Source organism: Schistocerca serialis, chromosome 6, assembly GCF_023864345.2.
Source record: "Schistocerca serialis cubense isolate TAMUIC-IGC-003099 chromosome 6, iqSchSeri2.2, whole genome shotgun sequence".
NCBI classification, from domain to species: domain Eukaryota; kingdom Metazoa; phylum Arthropoda; class Insecta; order Orthoptera; family Acrididae; genus Schistocerca; species Schistocerca serialis.
In genome coordinates, this window is record NC_064643.1 from 132,372,645 (window position 1) to 132,392,773 (window position 20,129).

The 20,129-nt window shown below is 44.2% G+C and overlaps 1 protein-coding gene across 1 annotated transcript in view; it reads right to left on the minus strand.

Moving 5' to 3' along the window:
- LOC126484690 (UDP-glucosyltransferase 2-like) overlaps positions 1-20,129 on the minus strand; it is a 151,876-nt gene that overhangs the window by 91,716 nt on the left and 40,031 nt on the right. The window contains exon 2 of the mRNA XM_050108285.1: positions 9,985-10,237. Within this exon, the coding sequence (XP_049964242.1) occupies positions 9,985-10,237 (253 nt within the window). The remainder of the gene's footprint in view (positions 1-9,984; positions 10,238-20,129) is intronic.

The following is a 20,129-nucleotide window of genomic DNA, read 5'->3' on the forward strand; positions in this document are numbered from 1 at the left end:
ATGCAGCAAATGTCTGGCGTTGAGTGTCTTTGCTAGCAGCACGAAATCGCCGGCAGCGCATCCCCTGGGCTCGTGACCATATCGCTTGGACTCCCTAGACAACTTGAAGATCGTCACTCTTTCAGTTAGAAAGAGCTGATGGTAGGGTTCGAGTGTGGCGCAGACCTCACAAAGCCATGGATCCAAGTTGTCAACAACGCCCTGAGCAAGCTGATGGTGGCTCCATAATGATGTGGGTTGCGCTTATATGGAATACACTGTGACCTCTGGTCCAACCAAACCAATCATTGGCTGGAACTGGTTATTTTCAGGTTGTTGTTTGACAATTTGCAACCACTCATGGACTGAACGTTTCCAAACAAAAAATTACTTTGGTGTAATATTTAACAGCCAAAACGACTGCCTAAATACTAAATTCAGGCAGTTCGAGAGCAGAAGACCTTAGGAAAGCAAATGGTACGTGAATACATTATTCTAGGCTTTCTGTAATTACATTCAAGCTTACTATCAAACTTTTTTTATTGTTTCATTCGTTGATGACACTACAAATATTACGTCGTCCACATAAGTAGGGATTTCCAGCCCGCTAGAAGGCAGTCTCTGCAGTACCATCACGTGCATCCTTTCTTTGTTTTTCCCATTTTAAGGACCTGAAATCTTCTTGTAGCACTGTTGAGAATAGTTGTTGGACTCTTCTGTCACTTCTGTCTTTCTTACTATCCTGCTGAGGCCTAATGAAAGCTGTACCATTCACATGTACAGGGTGATTATAATTAATCTTTCGCTACTTGAGAGGGACCCCACGAAAAACAAGTGATCGTGGGACAATGAGACTTTGTGGAAATACACTCCTGGAAATGGAAAAAAGAACACATTGACACCGGTGTGTCAGACCCACCATACTTGCTCCGGACACTGCGAGAGGGCTGTACAAGCAATGATCGCACGCACGGCACAGCGGACACACCAGGAACCGCGGTGTTGGCCGTCGAATGGCGCTAGCTGCGCAGCATTTGTGCACCGCCGCCGTCAGTGTCAGCCAGTTTGCCGTGGCATACGGAGCTCCATCGCAGTCTTTAACACTGGTAGCATGCCGCGACAGCGTGGACGTGAACCGTATGTGCAGTTGACGGACTTTGAGCGAGGGCGTATAGTGGGCATGCGGGAGGCCGGGTGGACGTACCGCCGAATTGCTCAACACGTGGGGCGTGAGGTCTCCACAGTACATCGATGTTGTCACCAGTGGTCGGCGGAAGGTGCACGTGCCCGTCGACCTGGGACCGGACCGCAGCGACGCACGGATGCACGCCAAGACCGTAGGATCCTACGCAGTGCCGTAGGGGACCGCACCGCCACTTCCCAGCAAATTAGGGACACTGTTGCTCCTGGGGTATCGGCGAGGACCATTCGCAACCGTCTCCATGAAGCTGGGCTACGGTCCCGCACACCGTTAGGCCGTCTTCCGCTCACGCTCCAACATCGTGCAGCCCGCCTCCAGTGGTGTCGCGACAGGCGTGAATGGAGGGACGAATGGAGACGTGTCGTCTTCAGCGATGAGAGTCGCTTCTGCCTTGGTGCCAATGATGGTCGTATGCGTGTTTGGCGCCGTGCAGGTGAGCGCCACAATCAGGACTGCATACGACCGAGGCACACAGGGCCAACACCCGGCATCATGGTGTGGGGAGCGATCTCCTACACTGGCCGTACACCACTGGTGATCGTCGAGGGGACACTGAATAGTGCACGGTACATCCAAACCGTCATCGAACCCATCGTTCTACCATTCCTAGACCGGCAAGGGAACTTGCTGTTCCAACAGGACAATGCACGTCCGCATGTATCCCGTGCCACCCAACGTGCTCTAGAAGGTGTAAGTCAACTACCCTGGCCAGCAAGATCTCCGGATCTGTCCCCCATTGAGCATGTTTGGGACTGGATGAAGCGTCGTCTCACGCGGTCTGCACGTCCAGCACGAACGCTGGTCCAACTGAGGCGCCAGGTGGAAATGGCATGGCAAGCCGTTCCACAGGACTACATCCAGCATCTCTACGATCGTCTCCATGGGAGAATAGCAGCCTGCATTGCTGCGAAAGATGGATATACACTGTACTAGTGCCGACATTGTGCATGCTCTGTTGCCTGTGTCTATGTGCCTGTGGTTCTGTCAGTGTGATCATGTGATGTATCTGACCCCAGGAATGTGTCAATAAAGTTTCCCCTTCCTGGGACAATGAATTCACGGTGTTCTTATTTCAATTTCCAGGAGTGTATTTATAAGGACATGGGGAGTGAAAATAGCGAACAAACCATAGAAGGAAACTCGTTTTAGTCTCCAAACGACAGGGTATCATTTGTCAATTGCGTTCAATGTTTACGTTCCAGGTAACAAACGTTGCTCAGTGTGACGACCATTTGCATCCACGACAGTCTGGAACCGCGCTGGAGATTGCTCTCCGGTGGGATGCTGGATACCTCCCTCGCTATGCTCATCTTCAGCCTCCAGCGTGCGTTAGCGTCCCTTGCCTCAGCCATGGGAACATGAACTTCTTCAAGAATTGGTTGCGCAATTGGCCGTCGTCATCTCCCACCAGCAGTTCCCAAATTGCCAGTTAATTCGAACGTCCGAGTCATGCCCTTCAACACCCGGTGCACATAGTTCTTCCGTAATGCGCCGATACTCGCGAAAAGGAGCAGCATTTTTTTTTTTCTTCAACGAGTAAAGCCCTAATCACCTTGCGATCCATGCTGACTACAATCTGCAACTGCAATGCACAACGATGCCTGTGTTTCAATCTTACGTCGACGTACCAGTACCGGCGCCTAACGGCAAATCATGACACTAACTCTACTAACAACGCAAATTGTGCAGCGCACAATGTGAGCATCATTCCTGTTAAGTTTGGTACCCATACCGTAGGCCTAAATAGTTTCCCGTCTACCAGGGCTCAAGTAGTAAAAGTTTAGTTATAACGACTCTGTATATACTTCAGTGTATTAACATAGGCTGAATATCATATTTTTCAGTCACCATGAATTCAATGGCTGCATCGTTATGTGGGTTCACAACGCGACTCGACTGATCTAAGAGGGCACCATCGTCCACAACTTGTGGAGAAAACTGTTCTCGAGGATGTCACTCCGCGAGATTATAGGCCGTGTATTTATACGAGGTTTTGTCAGAAATAACTGAATTGATGTACTTTCGTTTATCTCTCTTAGCTTTCATGTATACGGTTTAGTTAGCAGCTCTTCACATCAGAGGTAATTTTACAAATGCGGACAAAATAAACAAAAAATTTTAAAATCTTTCCATATTCAAGCAACAATAAGAAAACAGATTCATCCATTAGAGAAAAAAAAATTTTAACATTTTAACATTATTACGAAACACAGCTATGCTATACCATCTAAGATATGAATACTTAGACTAAGGAACAGAAAGAAACGATAGCAAAGAAAGAGAAAAAATTTCCAGTCACTAATTGCCATATCTTCACAAGGTATTATACAGTGTGCGAACTTCCGACTCCATGTCGTGACAGACAAACGTCATCATACTAGACTTTCATTTTGCGATAAATTACAACACGTTTCAGACCTTGATAATGCAGAAACTGAGCAACGGAATACTCTTCTCCCTGGTGCAAATTGCTAACACAGCAGTCGCTTTTATGCTATTCCTGTGACACTGTGCATTTCCACGGTGCTGTAGGCTAGTGAATATACGTCGGAGTAATTCATCGGCGTGACGAAGCCGAGTGAGTGTCAGTAGTCCCTCATCACTCGCTATCCACGCGGTTCGATCTCCTCGCTTTCAGACAGGCGGGCAATGGCCGACTGCGCACCGAAAGGCACGTGGCCGCATCCACGTGGCAAAGAAACCTTGGCGATTATCTATGCGACAACGCAGCATAACGTGTAGCAGAAAAGCATACTGCTTGAACACACTGCAGCTTCTTGTTCTCTGCATGTCCTCTTGAGTTTCGCGAGCTGTGTCATTAGGCAAGGTAGTATGTCGTCTTTGGCGTCTTCCTCAAGTTGTGCAAAGTTGTCCTCTCTCTCACGTATGGCAGCCGAATGAACACCGCGTGGATCAGGCACGTGCCAGCAGTGCTCTAATATACTGTGTGTCTCACTAAAACTTTTACCAATGCGTGACCGCCTCACCACGTTAATTTGTAGACCTGTGTTTCAGGCATTGTTGCAAGTGGTCTTCTTTAGATTTACGTATTAACTACCCTTTTCCCTCCAGCTTTCCCTGCGTATTCGTTCGACTTATATGTTGAACACACCCCCTCCCCCCTCAGTGTGCACGTCTTCCTTGCTCTGTCTGTCCACCCCATCCTCCCACCTCTATTTGTCTATCTACTCCTCGTTATTCTCTCTGTCACTTCATCTCTTCCTCTTTGTCCATTCCTCCAGCCTTTCTTTCTAATCATGTCTTGCCCTCTGACGATACCCTCCTCCCCTCTCTCTTTCATCTCTGCCTCCCCCTCTTTTCCACCTGCTCACCATCTATCCACCATGCACATGCTTCATGAATCTCCCTCTACTCCCCTACCTCTGTCCATTTCCTCCTGTCCTCCTTCAGCCGTCCCCTCCTCCTCTATTCACATAAACCCATCTCCATCCATGTAGGCTGTCAAGGAGGGCAGGCAACACATAAGGGGCTTTAGAATCACTAATGTGTTCCTGATTAACAGGGTGCCATGCAAAACAGGTCCATAAAGCACTCAGCACAACATGCATGTCATGCAGGGCAGTCTACATGTCAGGGGTCCGCAGCTCGTGGTCATGCAGTAGCGTTCTTGCTTCCCATGCCCGGGTTCCCGGGTTCGATTCCCGGCGGGGCCAGGGATTTTCTCTGCCTCGTGATGACTGGGTGATGTGTGATGACCTTAGGTTAGTTAGGTTTAAGTATTTCTAAGTTCTAGGGGACTGATGACCATAGATGTCAAGTCCCATAGTGCTCAGAGCCCTTTGAACCATTTTTTTCTACATGTCAGGGCCCAGGAACCTTTTCTTGCACCTGAAAAGTAGGTTGTCCTGTAAAGCAGGTTGTTTGGCAGGCTAATACTGTTCCCAAACTACATGTCTGTCATGCAGGAAAGCCTATACGAGGGGCTGAAAAAGCACGTTTTTGCCTATACCTCTGCTCCTAATGTAGCAAGGAGGTCATAAGCCCCATAGTGCTGACACTCAGGAGACCTGTTGTTTCTGTGTCAAATTTGGGTGAAATGATACACAGGTTTGGGAGGAGATGTCAGACATACACACATATATAACAGATGAACATTTGCAACAGAGACCAGAATGCTGATCTATCAGACAACGTAATGGTCTGTTCACATACCCAGAAAAGCTTTACACAAAATGACAATCATGACAGAAGTCAGCTCTCACACTCACAATACACTTTTAGGAAGATGCTCAGTAATTTACAGGCAGTTGACGCTATCTTCCTTTTGTTTTATTACACCCTTATGGTTTTCATTTGATTTTTCCCTTACATGTCACCATCTTTTGTTTGTTTTATTATACCCTTATGATTTTCATTTGATTTTCCCTCACATGTGCCAGCTTCTTATTCATTGCGGTTCATCGTACTCAATAACATCATCCCTTTGTTATTTGAGAGGGCGTGTAGCCCTTGGACATGCATGACTGAATTGTGGCGACAGAAGGACCATCATCTCATCACTAGGTCATTTCTATTTTTAGTCTCACTGTCACTCAGTCTGCCAACAGCGTTTTGTTGGAGTACATAGTGTAAATTACGACTCCTGCCTCAGCGCAAAGCCATGACAGTATACCTGATCAACCCTTGGAATTTGAGTGTCTCATGACAAAGCTGAACTATTGGCTTTTGGATTAGATGGCTACTTGTCACCGAAACAACATTTTTTGCTCTATAAGGATAAAACTTCGATTATCTGTTAAATATGAGATGTGTTCAATAAGTAATGCAAAACATTTTTTTTTCTGAAAGCAGGTTGGTTTTATTCAGGATTCCAATACATCATGTTATTTCCCACTCCTTTAGCTACAGAACCCATTTTTCATCATATTCTCCGTTCAATGCGACGGCCTTATGTCACATTACTGGTACCACTCTGATGGTTGGCGTCATAGCCAACATCTTGCTGCATCAGTAGCCTCCCTATCTTTCATGTACTGTTTCTCGTGGAGTGCATCCTTCACTGAGCCAAACAGATCAAAACTCTTTATGGTCTTCTCTTAGGCGGCGAGGAACATAGCGAGCGCACATATTAGAGTACCTCAACTGGTGGACGAGTGTGTCAGCACTGCCAACAGAGATGTCCAGTTGAGGAGCGAGGTGTGGGTTTGTGATCCGTTGATCACCTCGAATGAGAGTGTCTGCACAGTCCAACGCTGCAGGAGTCACAGTTGTGTGTGGCCAGGGAGCACTTGGAGATCAAACAGGTTTGCACGACCTTGTTGCTACGATGACAGATGTCCTACCCAACGACTCACGGTGCTTTTGTTCTCTTCCAAGTCTGTAGACATTCTGAAAGCCTGTTAGAATATCTGCGGTGCTCTAGCTTTTCGCCAGAAGAAACTCAATGACAGTTCTCTGCTTGGAATGGACCTCTGTTACCGACGCCATTTTAAAGGCAACATCTAGTGCTGCCACCTATCGGCACTTCATGAAACTATAGGAGCTTAATCGGGAATATTGGACGATGTCCCACAACAAATTCCTCATTTTTCAACCGATATTTGCTAAGACAAAAATGTTACATTACTTATCGAACACTCCGCGTAAACTAGAGCAGTATATTGCTGTTACAATCTAAGTACCCCAGATTTGAATCTTTGTGATGTGACTCACTCTTTCTATACTGTTTGCTACATGGTTGCTTCAGAACAGGGCGGTGACCTCGAAAATAGTAGCAAAGAACGAAAGGCAATTAAATAAATTAAAAACAGTGTATTTGCGGAAAGTGCATTTCTAAAACAAAACAAAACTTTTAACTTTCTTCTCTGTTACACTATTGTTCCCAAGCGTGTAGTGTTTTACTGATTTATTATAATTTACGTAACCCACTCTTTACAAAAGCCAACAACTAGGAAAACGTCGACGGAACATATGTTGTTGTTGTTGTGGTCTTCAGTCCTGAGACTGGTTTGATGCAGCTCTCCATGCTGCTCTATCCTGTGCAAGCTCCTTCATCTCCCAGTACCTACTGCAACCTACATCCTTCTCAATCTGCTTAGTGTATTCATCTCTTGGTCTCCCTCTACGATTTTTACCCTCCACGCTGCCCTCCAATGCTAAATTTGTGATCCCTTGATGCCTCAGAATATGTCCTACCAACCGATCCCTTCTTCTAGGCAAGTTGTGCCACAAACTTCTCCCCAGTCCTATTCAATACCTCCTCATTAGTTACGTGATCTACCCACCTAATCTTCAACAGTCTTCTGTAGCACCACATTTCGAAAGCTTCTATTCTCTTCTTGTCCAAACTATTTATCGTCCATGTTTCACTTCTATACATGGCTACACTTCATACAAATACTTTCAGAAAAGACTTCCTGACACTTAAATCTATACTCGAAGTTAACAAATTTCTCTTCTTCAGAAACTCTTTCCTTGCCATTGCCAGTCTACATTTTATATCCCCCCTACTTCGACCATCATCAGTTGTTTTTCTCCCCAAATAGCAAAACTCATTTACCACTTTAAGTGTCTCATTTCCTAATCTAATTCCCTCAGCATCAGCCGACTTAATTCGACTACATTCCATTATCCTCGTTTTGCTTTTGTTGATGTTCAAATGGTTCAAATGGCTCTGAGCACTATGGGACTCAACTTCTGACGTCATTAGTCCCCTAGAACTTAGAACTAGTTAAACCTAACTAACCTAAGGACATCACACACATCCATGCCCGAGGCAGGATTCGAACCTGCGACCGTAGCGGTCTCGCGGTTCCAGACTGCAGCGCCTAGAACCGCACGGCCACTTCGGCCGGCGTTGATGTTCATCTTATATCCTCCTTTCAAGACACTGTCCATTCCGTTCAACTGCTCTTCCAAGCCCTTTGCTGTCTCTGACAGAATCACAATGTCATCGGCGAACCTCAAAGTTTTTATTTCTTCTCCCTGGATTTTAATACCTACTCCAAATTTTTCTTTTGTTTCCTTTACTGCTTGCTCAATATACAGATTGAATAACTACAGGGAGAGGCTACAACCCTGTCTGACTCCCTTCCCAACCACTGCTTCCCTTTCATGCCCCTCGACAGTTGAGGTCTGACGTCTGTCATTGCCGCTAGGATGTTGCGACATCGGCTGCTGGCTTCCGCTCGGTTACAGGTGACTTTACAAATGCTGTTAACGTGTAACATGGAACACTGTTCGAAGTGGCCACCGCGAGGTATGTCGACAATGCTAGATGCTCTGTCTACAGCTGATTTTGAGTGGCTAATAACTAAACTGCGGCAGACGACGCGATAGCAGCCCTGGATTGACACTCACGTCCTGAGCTAACCGCGACCTCGTGATGTGCAGCGTATCCGAGAAACGAGCGGTCAACAGTCAGCGGTAGAAATGAAATCACGGTCGCCTTGTTCTCGGCAGTTAAAGCTAACGTCTACGAGCAAACTCAAGACAGAAAAAAATTAGTTTCAGTGATAAAAGCAAACCGTAATTTCTCGCTATCTTCGGTTACGTGAAGTTATGCTCACGAGATGCCGCGTTACCAGTCGATGAGTAGTCCTCGTTGTCATTTGGTTGTAGATTCCAAACAAAAAACTAATGATAGGAAGAAAAATAAAAGCAAATAAAGTCAGTACGATGACGAAAATGACGCGGCGAAGAACTGGAAATAAAAAAAATATATTTTCAGTAATTAATTGAACAAAAGTAGCAATCAAGCTCTTTTGATCAGATTAACAAATAAGAAAAGATACCACATTGGGGAGATTCGAACGTAAGATCTACACACCACGTTTCTCCGGCAATCATTCCACTATTCCACAACAATGGTTAAAGTAGCTGTAACTGTCATTACCCAGTCACAACGATGAAATGCAGGCTTCAAAACTTTGAATTCACGCAGTTCCGTGTTTAACTTATCTAACGTTTGCCGATCTCTGTGATTTTGAGAACTACGCTGAAACGCGCCTTGTACGGAAGAATGGAGGAGTGGTTGGTGTATGAAACGTGAGCATCATTGTGTGTGTGTGTGTGTGTGTGTGTGTGTGTGTGTATGTGGTTACCATGTGCGATGGAATACGAAATAAAACTGCCGGACCTATGATTCGGGTTCGAGACACATCAGCGAAAGCAAGCCGTACAAGGAATTTGAAGCAAATTGCCTGGTTGTGTCAGTTTGCCAATGGCGAACGGATCTGGCGTGACGTTGAGTACTCTGGTTGGAGGAAACCAGCTCCCACGCGTGAACTGTGACTGTCAAGTAATCGTATTGTAACTTTAATAATACAAGCTTTCTTCTTGTTATAGGTTCGTTTAAGCAGCTGTCAGATTGCTACTTTTTCTCGTCCCATATCTGGTTAGATTTCCACACATAGTGGTGGATAAACATGTGATTTGTTCAAATGTGTGTGAATTTCTAAGGGCCCAAACTGCTTAGGTCATCGGTCCCTAGACTTACACACTACTTACACTAACTTACACTAACTTAAACTAACTTATTCTAAGAACAACACGCACACCCATGCCCGAGGGGGGACTCGAACCTCTGGCGGGAGGGGCAACGAAACACCTAATTTGAAGTGTACGCCCCCCCCCCCCCCCTCTAACTCTGCTATGCGCATGAGCGAATCTGGCAGCTTGGCAGCGCCGGAAAAGTTTTTCCAGGTACATTCTGGCAGCTTGTTCTCACTGCGTATACAGCAAACAGCCATACTCCAAATAGCCAGAAGAGGGAAGAGGCGCTGCTTGTACGCGATTTCAGTTCTGTGCCTGAACGTCAAGCTGAGTTAAAAATCGTGACTTACATTATCCCGCGGGTCTCCCAAGTTGCCTTCGAGCCTTATGTCGGTGTAGTTCTCCAGCGGTGATTTCAGGGGGAAATAGCTGACGACTGTGAGGTTGTGGCCCCTGGACACCAGCTCTTTGAAGAGACGGCGGAACATGACGAAGTGGCTGGGACCAGGAAACGACGTGACAGCCAAGATGTTGGCCGCTTCCGTGGCAGCTGACGCCAGAGCCACCCCTGTACAAATCGCTAACCACGTGGCGAACCGCATCCTGAAAACAGAGAGTCCATGCCAATTAATTATGACGCTGTGAACCGTCTCACTGTTTAGCGCTCACTGAGGCCCAAACATAAGGACAAGTAAAAGTCGTGCCCCATTCAACGTAAATACGCTCACCAGCTAATCAGAAATCCTAGTAGTCGCGAGCCCCTAAGGATCAGCCTATTTCGTACAGGGTGCTTAAAAAAAGGGTCAAATATTCCTGCAACAGGTAGTACTGGCCAAACTAGAAGAAAAGTTCCTGTAACAATATGTCTGGGAACCAATACCTGTTAAGATATAGACCAAGCTGTCCACTTATTCCCATCTGTCTGTTATGCAGAAGTAGACATAATAGGCAGTGCTGCAGGTGATTACCAAGCACCCTGACACATCCTTCAGCCTTTCATCACAGAGGACCACGCCATCCTCCAAATATACCCAGCTCCATTTGGAATGCGTCTCATTCATTGGTTTCATGCCCCTGTAACATAATTGATGGGGTGGGGGTAAACACCAATGCCTTTAAATTTCCCCATAGCCAGAAATCCAACTGATTCAGGTCCAGTAACTGAGGAGGCCATGCTACCAGATGTCCTCAACCGCCGGCCGGTGTGGCCGTGCGGTTCTAGGCGCTTCAGTTTGGAACCGCGTGACCGCTACGGTCGCAGTTTCGAATCCTGCCTCGGCCATGGATGTGTGTGATGTCCTTAGTTTAGTTAGGTCTAAGTAGTTCTAAGTTCTAGGGGACTGATGACCACAGATGTTACGTCCCATAGTGCTCAGAGCCATTTGAACCATTTTTTTGTCCTCAACCAATGAAACATTGCAGTGAGGTACTGTTGGACGATCTGTAAAAACTGGGCTGATGCCCCATTGTGCATAAACCAGTCACAGTCTTTCTCCAAGGATAACGATCACCAATAGCGCTGGTAATTCATTGCACAGAAATTGGTGATACACAGCATCTGTTAATCTATTTGGTAAGGTGTTTGGCCCTATGAGTCTCTCGCCGACAATTCCTGCCTATACATTGATACTGAACTATGATACATTACCACTATGTGTCCTCGTATATATGTGAAGGTGTATGTTGGTTCTCCACCTGCTGCTGCTAGTATACACTACAAATATTGTAAATAAAAAATAAATCTCAACTGTTCTTAGTATAATGTATCTCAGCTAGTCATGTGATGCTGTAAATACAGTGTTCAAAATGGTTCAAATGGCTCTGAGCACTATGGGACTTAATATCTGAGGTCATCAGTTCCCTAGAACTTAGAACTACTTAAACCTAACTAACCTAAGGGCATCACACACATCCATGCCCGAGGCAGGATTCGAACCTGCAACCGTAGTAGTTGTCCGGTTCCGGACTGTAGTGCCTAGAACTGCTCGGCCACCATGGCTGGCAAGTACAGTGTAGTTAATTAGTTACTATTATATAAATAGAAGTCTTCTCCATGTAAGCAATCTCTATTTTTGAAAAAAAAATATTGTTACTGATGATAAAATCATACATTAATTTGCTAAATCTGTTTTATTATTATTTGATTGTTTCAAAATTAAAGTTATTCTGAGTGGAAGCAAAATAAGAACAATTTTATTTTATAGAACATTTTTTATTTGACATATTTACATTGTACAGTCATTCAACTATACAGAAGTACCCAAATAGTTGTTTTTGTGTAATTTGAATTCTACCTGAATTGTGTTGAAGGGATAGGTGTAATTACATATATTGGTACTCCTTCAGTAAATTCCCCATCCATAGATTTTCTGCTTATAGGGTTTTCAGTTGCTATTTTGGTGTTACTTGAACATAGCCACTCATACACTACCCTAGTTGATTTATAGTCACACTGTGCTTACATTAATAGCCACGGAGGTCATAGTATGCAGCTCTAATGGAAGGATGCATTGATCACTTAAATTTGGCATACTAGAATGTCTAACATACATGCTGGCCCCTCAGGTTTAAACGCAAGAATTGACTTAGCATATATATTGATAACTGATGTCTCACCCTTTAACACGCTAATTATTCAGTCATCATGTTTCTCTCCACTTGTGCCATGAATATTGCGGTTTAGCGCTGATATGTTATCCGCATTCTACCTCTATAACTACTTCAAAGTCGTTGTCAGGTGCTAGGCCTATATTTACATGTTTAGAACTACTGGGATATCATTGTATTTGTTGGCGAATAACAATACTCTTGCGAGAGTAGGCTGATGTGACTGTGCTATGGCATAATGAATGACACCATGTTGGAAAGACCGGGAAGGCATACTGTGCACATTGACTACGCATGAGGCAGAAATATCTGAGGGTCCTCGTTCAGCAATGCAGCAATGGGCCAGGCACTCGCACCTGATTTAGTCATGCTACGGCATAGTCTTACCACACTGGACATCCCGTGGGCTACAGTTTTGAGGTGCCCTTGTCTGTAACAATAATAGTAATAACGCCCTAAATATAATGACATAGAAACTTAATAATAATGATAATAATAATAATTCGTGATAAATGGGTAAAGTATCTACCAGTAGTCTTCTTGTTGTGTACATAGTTCCACGTAGTCAGCGCGTACACAACTTTCCCACTAGAGCGCGCCCCGCTAAGCACAACAGCGCAGGCGCAGCGCTCATCTGTCTCCGCACTACGAGATGGCGCTGCCATAGAGACGGACCAAATTCTGCTTCCGCCAATCGGCGAATTAATATGTAACGCAGGCGCAGCCAATGAGATTGCTGTTAACATAGAACCTTTTCACCTCGCGGATCACACTCGTGCAGTGATACATGAATGTGAGAGGTATTATAACAAGTCTACAGACCTCTGATTAGTCAGTCTGTACCAGTCTGAATTTGTCTGCACCAGTCTGTACCAGTCTGCACCAGTCTGTACGAGTTCTACATTTGTTTGTATCAGTCTATAGTCAAGTTTCAGTCTGCACCTAATAAGATTACCATATTCCTGTACATAGCCATGAAGATAAATGCATAGACACTTTTGTGAAGTATCAGGGATATATGTGAGAATAAGATTAACGTACTAATACCAAAGGAACTTTAGATTGTCAATTGTAAAGAGCATCCAGAACCAAGTTAAGTAATTTTTGTGCTTGTTATTATATTAAGAAATGTGTGTGAAAATTAATCAAGTTCTGTTTAAAGTTGGTCACCGTCAATCTGCTACTTTAAGCGTGCAAGTGGCATTTCTGTCGTCTGACCTAAAGGCAGAAGATAAACACGCCACGATAAGACCACGAGACATATTGCTGACACTCGCCTACTTCGTTAGAGCGACAATCTGATGGTGTGTGTACTGAAGGTCTTACAGTATGCACATCACACTTCTTCTGCCTGATTGACTGCTGCTGCTGCTGGTGGCAATTCATGCTGCACAACAAACGATGATACAGGTGCAGTCGACTTTTTATAAAACAGATGCTCGAAGGGTGGGAAGCTATACCTTCATGCAATTGGCTATGCATTAGTGCAGGGATGCTGAGAGCGCCAAGTCATGGGGGAGGTGGTATGTTTCATGCTGGACGGCATATGACAACACACACGTAAATTGAAGAAGTTGTTTGTCATTGGCTGCCAAGCAGACACATGCAGGGGCCCTACCTCCCCATCCATGGCTTTGGCACTTGGCTGGATGCAGTTCCTGGTATGGACATTCAGGTAAGGTAGTGCTGATGCTGATATGACATGCGTTATTGTCTCAGCTGTAATGTGACACTGCAGATAAGAAAGAGCATTCTCCGCCAGTACCGGTAGTGTCATACTACTCCTGTCGTCGCTCAGTGGACGTCCAGTTGCGACATTGGCGTGCAAATTCCAGCCTTCGTCGCGATGAACAGCAGTCAGCACAGGTGCAGGTGCCTACTCCAAAGGCTCATATGCAGCAGTGTTCACTGAACGATCGTTGAGGATCCACTGTTGGTAACCCCTTGGTACACGTATGAGGTCAGCTGCTCAGCGGTTTATCGTGTTTTCGCCCATACTCATCTCCACAGCTGTCATGCAGCACTGTCGTCTTTGGCCTGTGGTGCACCACAGTTGCCATGGCGCCATTTTTGGATAGTACCACTTTGGTGGAAGGAGTATATACAGGATCTATACAAGGGCGATGTACTTGAGGACAATATTATGGAAATGGAAGAGGATGTAGACGAAGATGAAATGGGAGATATGATACTGCGTGAAGAGTTTGACAGGGCACTGAAAGACCTGAGTCGAAACAAGGCCTCGGGAGTAGACAACGTTCCATTAGATCTACTGACGGCCTTGGGAGAGCCAGACCTGACGAAACTCTACCATCTGGTGAGCAAGATGTATGAGACAGGCGAAATACCCTCAGACTTCAAGAAGAATATAATAATTCCAATCCCAAAGAAAGCAGGTGTTGACAGATGCGAAAATTGCCGAACTATCAGTTTAATAAGCCACAGCTGCAAAATACTAATGCGAATTCTTTACAGACGAATGGAAAAATTAGTAGAAGCCGACCTCGGGGAAGATCAATTTGGATTCCGTAGAAATATTGGAACAAGTGAGGCAATACTGACCCTACGACTTATCTTAGAAGCTAGATTAAGGAAAGGCAAACCTACGTTTCTAGCATTTGTAGACTTAGTGAAAGCGTTTGACAATGTTGACTGGAATACGCTCTTTCAAATTCTGAAGGTGGCAGGGGTAAAATACAGGGAGCGAAAGGCTATTTACAATTGGTACAGAAACCAGATGGCAGTTATACGAGTCGAGGGACATGAAAGGGAAGCAGTGGTTGGGAGGGGAGTGAGACAGGGTTGTAGCCTATCCCCAATGTTATTCAATCTTTATATTGAGCAAGCAGTGAAGGAAACAAAAGAAAAATTCGGAGTAGGTATTAAAATCCATTGAGAAGTAATAAAAACTTTGAGGTTCGGCGATGACATTGTAATTCTGTCAGAGACAGCAAAGGACTTGGAAGAGCAGTTGAACGGAATGGATAGTGTCTTGAAAGGAGGATATAAGATGAACATCAACAAAAGCAAAACGAGGATAATGGAATGTAGTCGAATTAAGTCGGGTGATGCTGGGGGAATTAGATTAGCAAATCAGACACTTAAAGTAGTAAAGGGGTTTTGCTATTTGGGGAGCAAAATAACTGATGATGGTCGAAATAGAGAGGATATAAAATGTAGACTGTCAATGGCAAGGAAAGCGTTTCCGAAGAAGAGAAATTTGTTAACATCGAGTATAGATTTAATTGTCAGGAAGTCGTTTCTGAAAGTATTTGTACGGAGTGTAGCCATGTATGGAAGTGAAACATGGACGGTAAATAGTTTGGACAAGAAGAGAATAGAAGCTTTCGAAATGTGGTGCTACAGAAGAATGCTGAAGATTAGATGGTTAGATCACATAACTAATGGGGAGGTATTGAATAGAATTGGGGAGAAGAGAAGTTTGTGGCACAATTTGACAAGGAGAAGGGATCGGTTGGTAGGGCATGTTCTGAGGCATCAAGGGATCACCAATTTAGTATTGGAGGGCAGCGTGGAGGGTAAAAATCGTAGAGGGAGACCAAGAGATGAATACACTAAGCAGATTGAGAAGGATGTAGGTTGCAGTAGGTAGTGGGAGATGAAGAAGCTTGCACAGGATAGAGTAGCATGGAGAGCTGCATCAAACCAGTCTCAGGACTGAGGACCACAACAACAACAACAACCATTTTGCCATTCACTGTGTACTTGAACCACTACGGCACACGAACAGCTTACAGACGTAGCCGTTTTGGAAATCCTTCCACCTTAGCCTGGGAGTCAATGGTCATGCTCTTCTGTACGTCAGATCAACTGCTCCTTTTCTGCTTTACGACAGCTGCACTGTTTCCCGCGTCCCCCGACACGCTTTCTACGCCAAAATGTCCAAATGTGTGTTGAAATCTTATGGGACTTGACTGCTAAGGTCATCAGTCCCTAAGCTTACACACTACTTAACCTAAATTATCCTAAGGACAAACACACACACCCATGCCCGAGGGAGGACTCGAACTTCCACCGGGATCAGCCGCACAGTCCGTGATTGCAGCGCCTTTGGCCAGGGGTCTCCAAACTACGGCCCGCGGGCCGAAATCGGCCCGCGAAGGCCGGCAAACCGGCCCGCGTTAGCTGGCCGGACATCCCCGGTATCCGGCCCGCCAGATATTTGAGGTGGTACCTATACTGCCAACAATTGAGTTTCGAGGCCTATCGCGACCAATACACCGCGACATTGTCGGAGCTCTATCTTTACAAAGCGGAAGGTCGTGGTTAAACTTGTGGCTATCCACAATAAACAGACAGACCATTCTCCGTGCGATAGTGAAAAAAAAAAAGAACGGTTAACAGACTAGTTTGGCGGAAACATTTTAAGTAAAAAAATTCTTTCCATTTTATTCTACTCACAAGCCTGGTGCAAGTCTTTCAAATGGACGCCACTTCGGCGACTAGCCTTAGTAATCAATCATTATGGAAGATGCTTCTTAAGTGATGTTTCACTTTCTTTTGATTGCGTTGTAAAATACACATAGCAAGTAAATCGTATAAAATATTTTTGTTTAAAGGCAATTTAAAGAAAATACAATATCTGGTGTACATAATGATATTGGATATTTTAGTTGTAACTGATGTAAAAAAATAACTGTAATTAATTTATATCTTGAAAACTCACAGTGTTAGAGTATTCACGTAAAGAAATTTAACGTCTTAGTGATAATTAGTGACTTTTATGTAGCTGTAACTTTCCTTTCATAATTACCTCCAGTTGTGGATCAAGTTTACTGGTAGAGATAATCATCAGCGACTTCACATGCTCATCACATAATTTTGATCTGTAAATACTTTTTGCATGTTTCATTTTGGAGAAAGTTTTTTCACACAAATAAGTAGTGCCAAAAACGGAAAAAAGACATGGGCAAATTTATGTAAATTTGGAAACTGTGTGGATGGAAGAGACTTATAAAATTCCAGTAATGTTGACTTTGAATGTTTTTCTTTAAAAAAGTCGCTACATTGCAAATCAATAATTTCAAATTGAAGTTCTGCGTGTAACGCTTCTATATCGACGTGAAAGGGAGTTTGAAATATCTTGATATCGACAGCTGAAAAATGTGATTCAAAATTATTTTTTAAAGCGCCGAAAGCTTCAATTGCGAAAGTTACAGGAAACGGAATCTCAATTTGCTGACTGAATGTTTGCATGTATTAAAATACGTGAAGCATACTTTATTCAACTGAGATTGAAACAAAGCAAACTTTTGTCGAAAGGACTTAACATGCGTGTATAAATCAGGCAGAAGCTGGTTTTCATCTTGCAATTTTAAATTAAGGTCATTCATATGTTTAGCTAAGCCTGTATAAAATGCTAGCTTCCATAATCACTCACCGTTCCGTAACTCAGCCAGAGGGCGATTTCTTTCGTTCAAAACAATTTCAGGTACTGTTCGGAGTTAAAAAAAAAACGGGTCAGAACTTTACCGCAGCTAAGCCAGCGCACAGCAGTATAATATTGCAAGTCGCTTTCCTCAATATCTTCAAGAAACCCGCGGAACTGGCGATGACTGAGTGCATGGGATCTGATATAATTAACAACTGAAATAACTGGCTTTAAAACTTCTGACATATCTAAATGTTTTCCACATAAAGACTGTTGGTAAATAATACAATGCATTACTAATGGTTTTGAGCCACCGTCATTTTCTACACCTTTATTTTTCCCACACATGTTTTTGCCACCATCGGTTGTAATATATTTTAATTTCTTCCACTGAAGATTGTTTTTCTGAACTGGCCTTTCAACTCCTTTAAAAATATCTTCGCCAGTGGTCGTCCCGTGAATACTGTCAACATCAAGGAGCTCTTCATACACGTCTAAGGCTGAGACCGCTCGGCTAATCCCGCGCGGCCTTTCTACACCCTCCGCTGCTACTGCTACCATCTGCCGTCTGTGAGTGGTAACTGCACGTTGACGTCGATTATAGGCAGTAGTCACAGTAATGTGACTGGACCACGTATATTTATAGGACCTTTTCTTCTAGTTTGAAAAACTGTATTTGTGACATTTCAAACGAATTGTGGTAACTCTTAATAATCGTAGGTGTGCTGTGACATACAGTACCTTTCAAAGAAATTTTCAGTTTCCGGAAGATTTAATGTCTGATGAATGATCATAAAGCAAACATAACAAACAGAAAATAATAGAAAGACTCATTATGCGAAACAGGGTTGACAATTTCTAGGTGATCCGTTAACTACCAACAGGTCATATCATACAAAACACATTATTTTAAAATATTAATGCATATTATTGTATTTCTAAATCACCTTGTGTCTCTAGAGGTATAATAAAACCGGATGAAGATAGTGGTATGATGAACACCATGCTCATTTTGTTGTCGTATTTTATTTCTACTTTTCTTCCTTTTCATTTTCTATGTGTACTTACCAACTATTTTTAGTTTTTAGTGCACCATCGGGTCTTACTGGTTAGAGGAGAAGATAGTATAACAGAAGATACTGGGAACATACGTAGTGTTTGTTCGCAAATATCATCTCAAATTTATGCAATATTCCTATTTTAATGTGAACTTTCTGTTGACGTATTATGTAGTACAGAGTGACGAGGTTAGATTACAGCCAATCGTCAGTTCTAGATATGTTACTGAATTAGTTAGTTGGATACCATGGTTGAAAAGAGTGAGGGAAAACTTTGTGAAAACGAATTCGAATTTATATTACTTTAGCTGTAGTAGTTAATGTCAAAGACCAGTAACTACAGCAAATAGTGAAATGGTGTGCGACGGAATGTGAACAGTGTTTGAACTCTTTTAGTTGTACGACCACCCTGGTAGTTTGAACTGAGGCATTGTCGACCGGACTTCCTCGCTAACACAGGCGGTAGTGAGGTAGTTCGCGGTTGGGTTGTTTGGGGCAGAGACCAAACAGCGAGGTCATCGGTCTCATCGGATTAGAGAAGGATGGGGAAGGAAGTCGGTCGTGCCCTTTTAAAGGAACCATCCCGGCATTTGCCTGGAGCGATTTAGGGAAATCACGGAAAACCTAATCAGGATGGCCGGGCGCGGCATTGAACCGTCGTCCTCCCGAATGCGAGTCCAGTGAGGCAGTGTGTGCCAGGATCACTTTCCGTAGCGAGACAGTACGGTATCGGAATGGAAAGCGCTTTATGCCAGTATTCATAAATTTTATTAAGATACTAGGTCGCGTAATATTCTAAACTTACTAGCACGATAATGAGAAAAAATGATCATGTTCGACAATGCTATACATACCCCTATACGGAGAGAGGCGGGAATATGTAATGGAGCCAGGAACATCGTCGAAATGGTTCAAATGGCTCTGAGCACTATGGGACTTCACTTCTGTGGTCATCAGTCCCTTAGAACTTGGAGCTACTTAAACGTAACTAACCTAAGGACATCACACACATCCATGCCCGAGGCAGGATTCGAACCTGCGACCGTAGCGGTAGCACGGTTCCAGACTGTAGCGCCTAGAACCGCCCGGCCACCCCGGCCGGCAATGTTGTCGAACATGATGGTTTTGGGGGTCCTGATGTTACGGTGTGGTGGAGGCATAATAAGACCTCCAGGTCTTTGTCACGGTACACTCACCGGCAACAACCATCCAGCAGTTTGTCAACCGCGTTGATGGAGAAATAGAACGCCGTACCACTAGACCTCCTTGCCAACCTCGTGGCCGACATGAGAGAACGTTGCAGAGCATACATTGCTGTCCGTGGTAACAACACGCTGGATTAACATCGGCGAATCACAGTGTCTTAGTGTAATTATTGTCTTTGAATAAATGTGTTATTTCCATTCGTCTCATTACGGTTTCCTTCAAGTCACCTTCT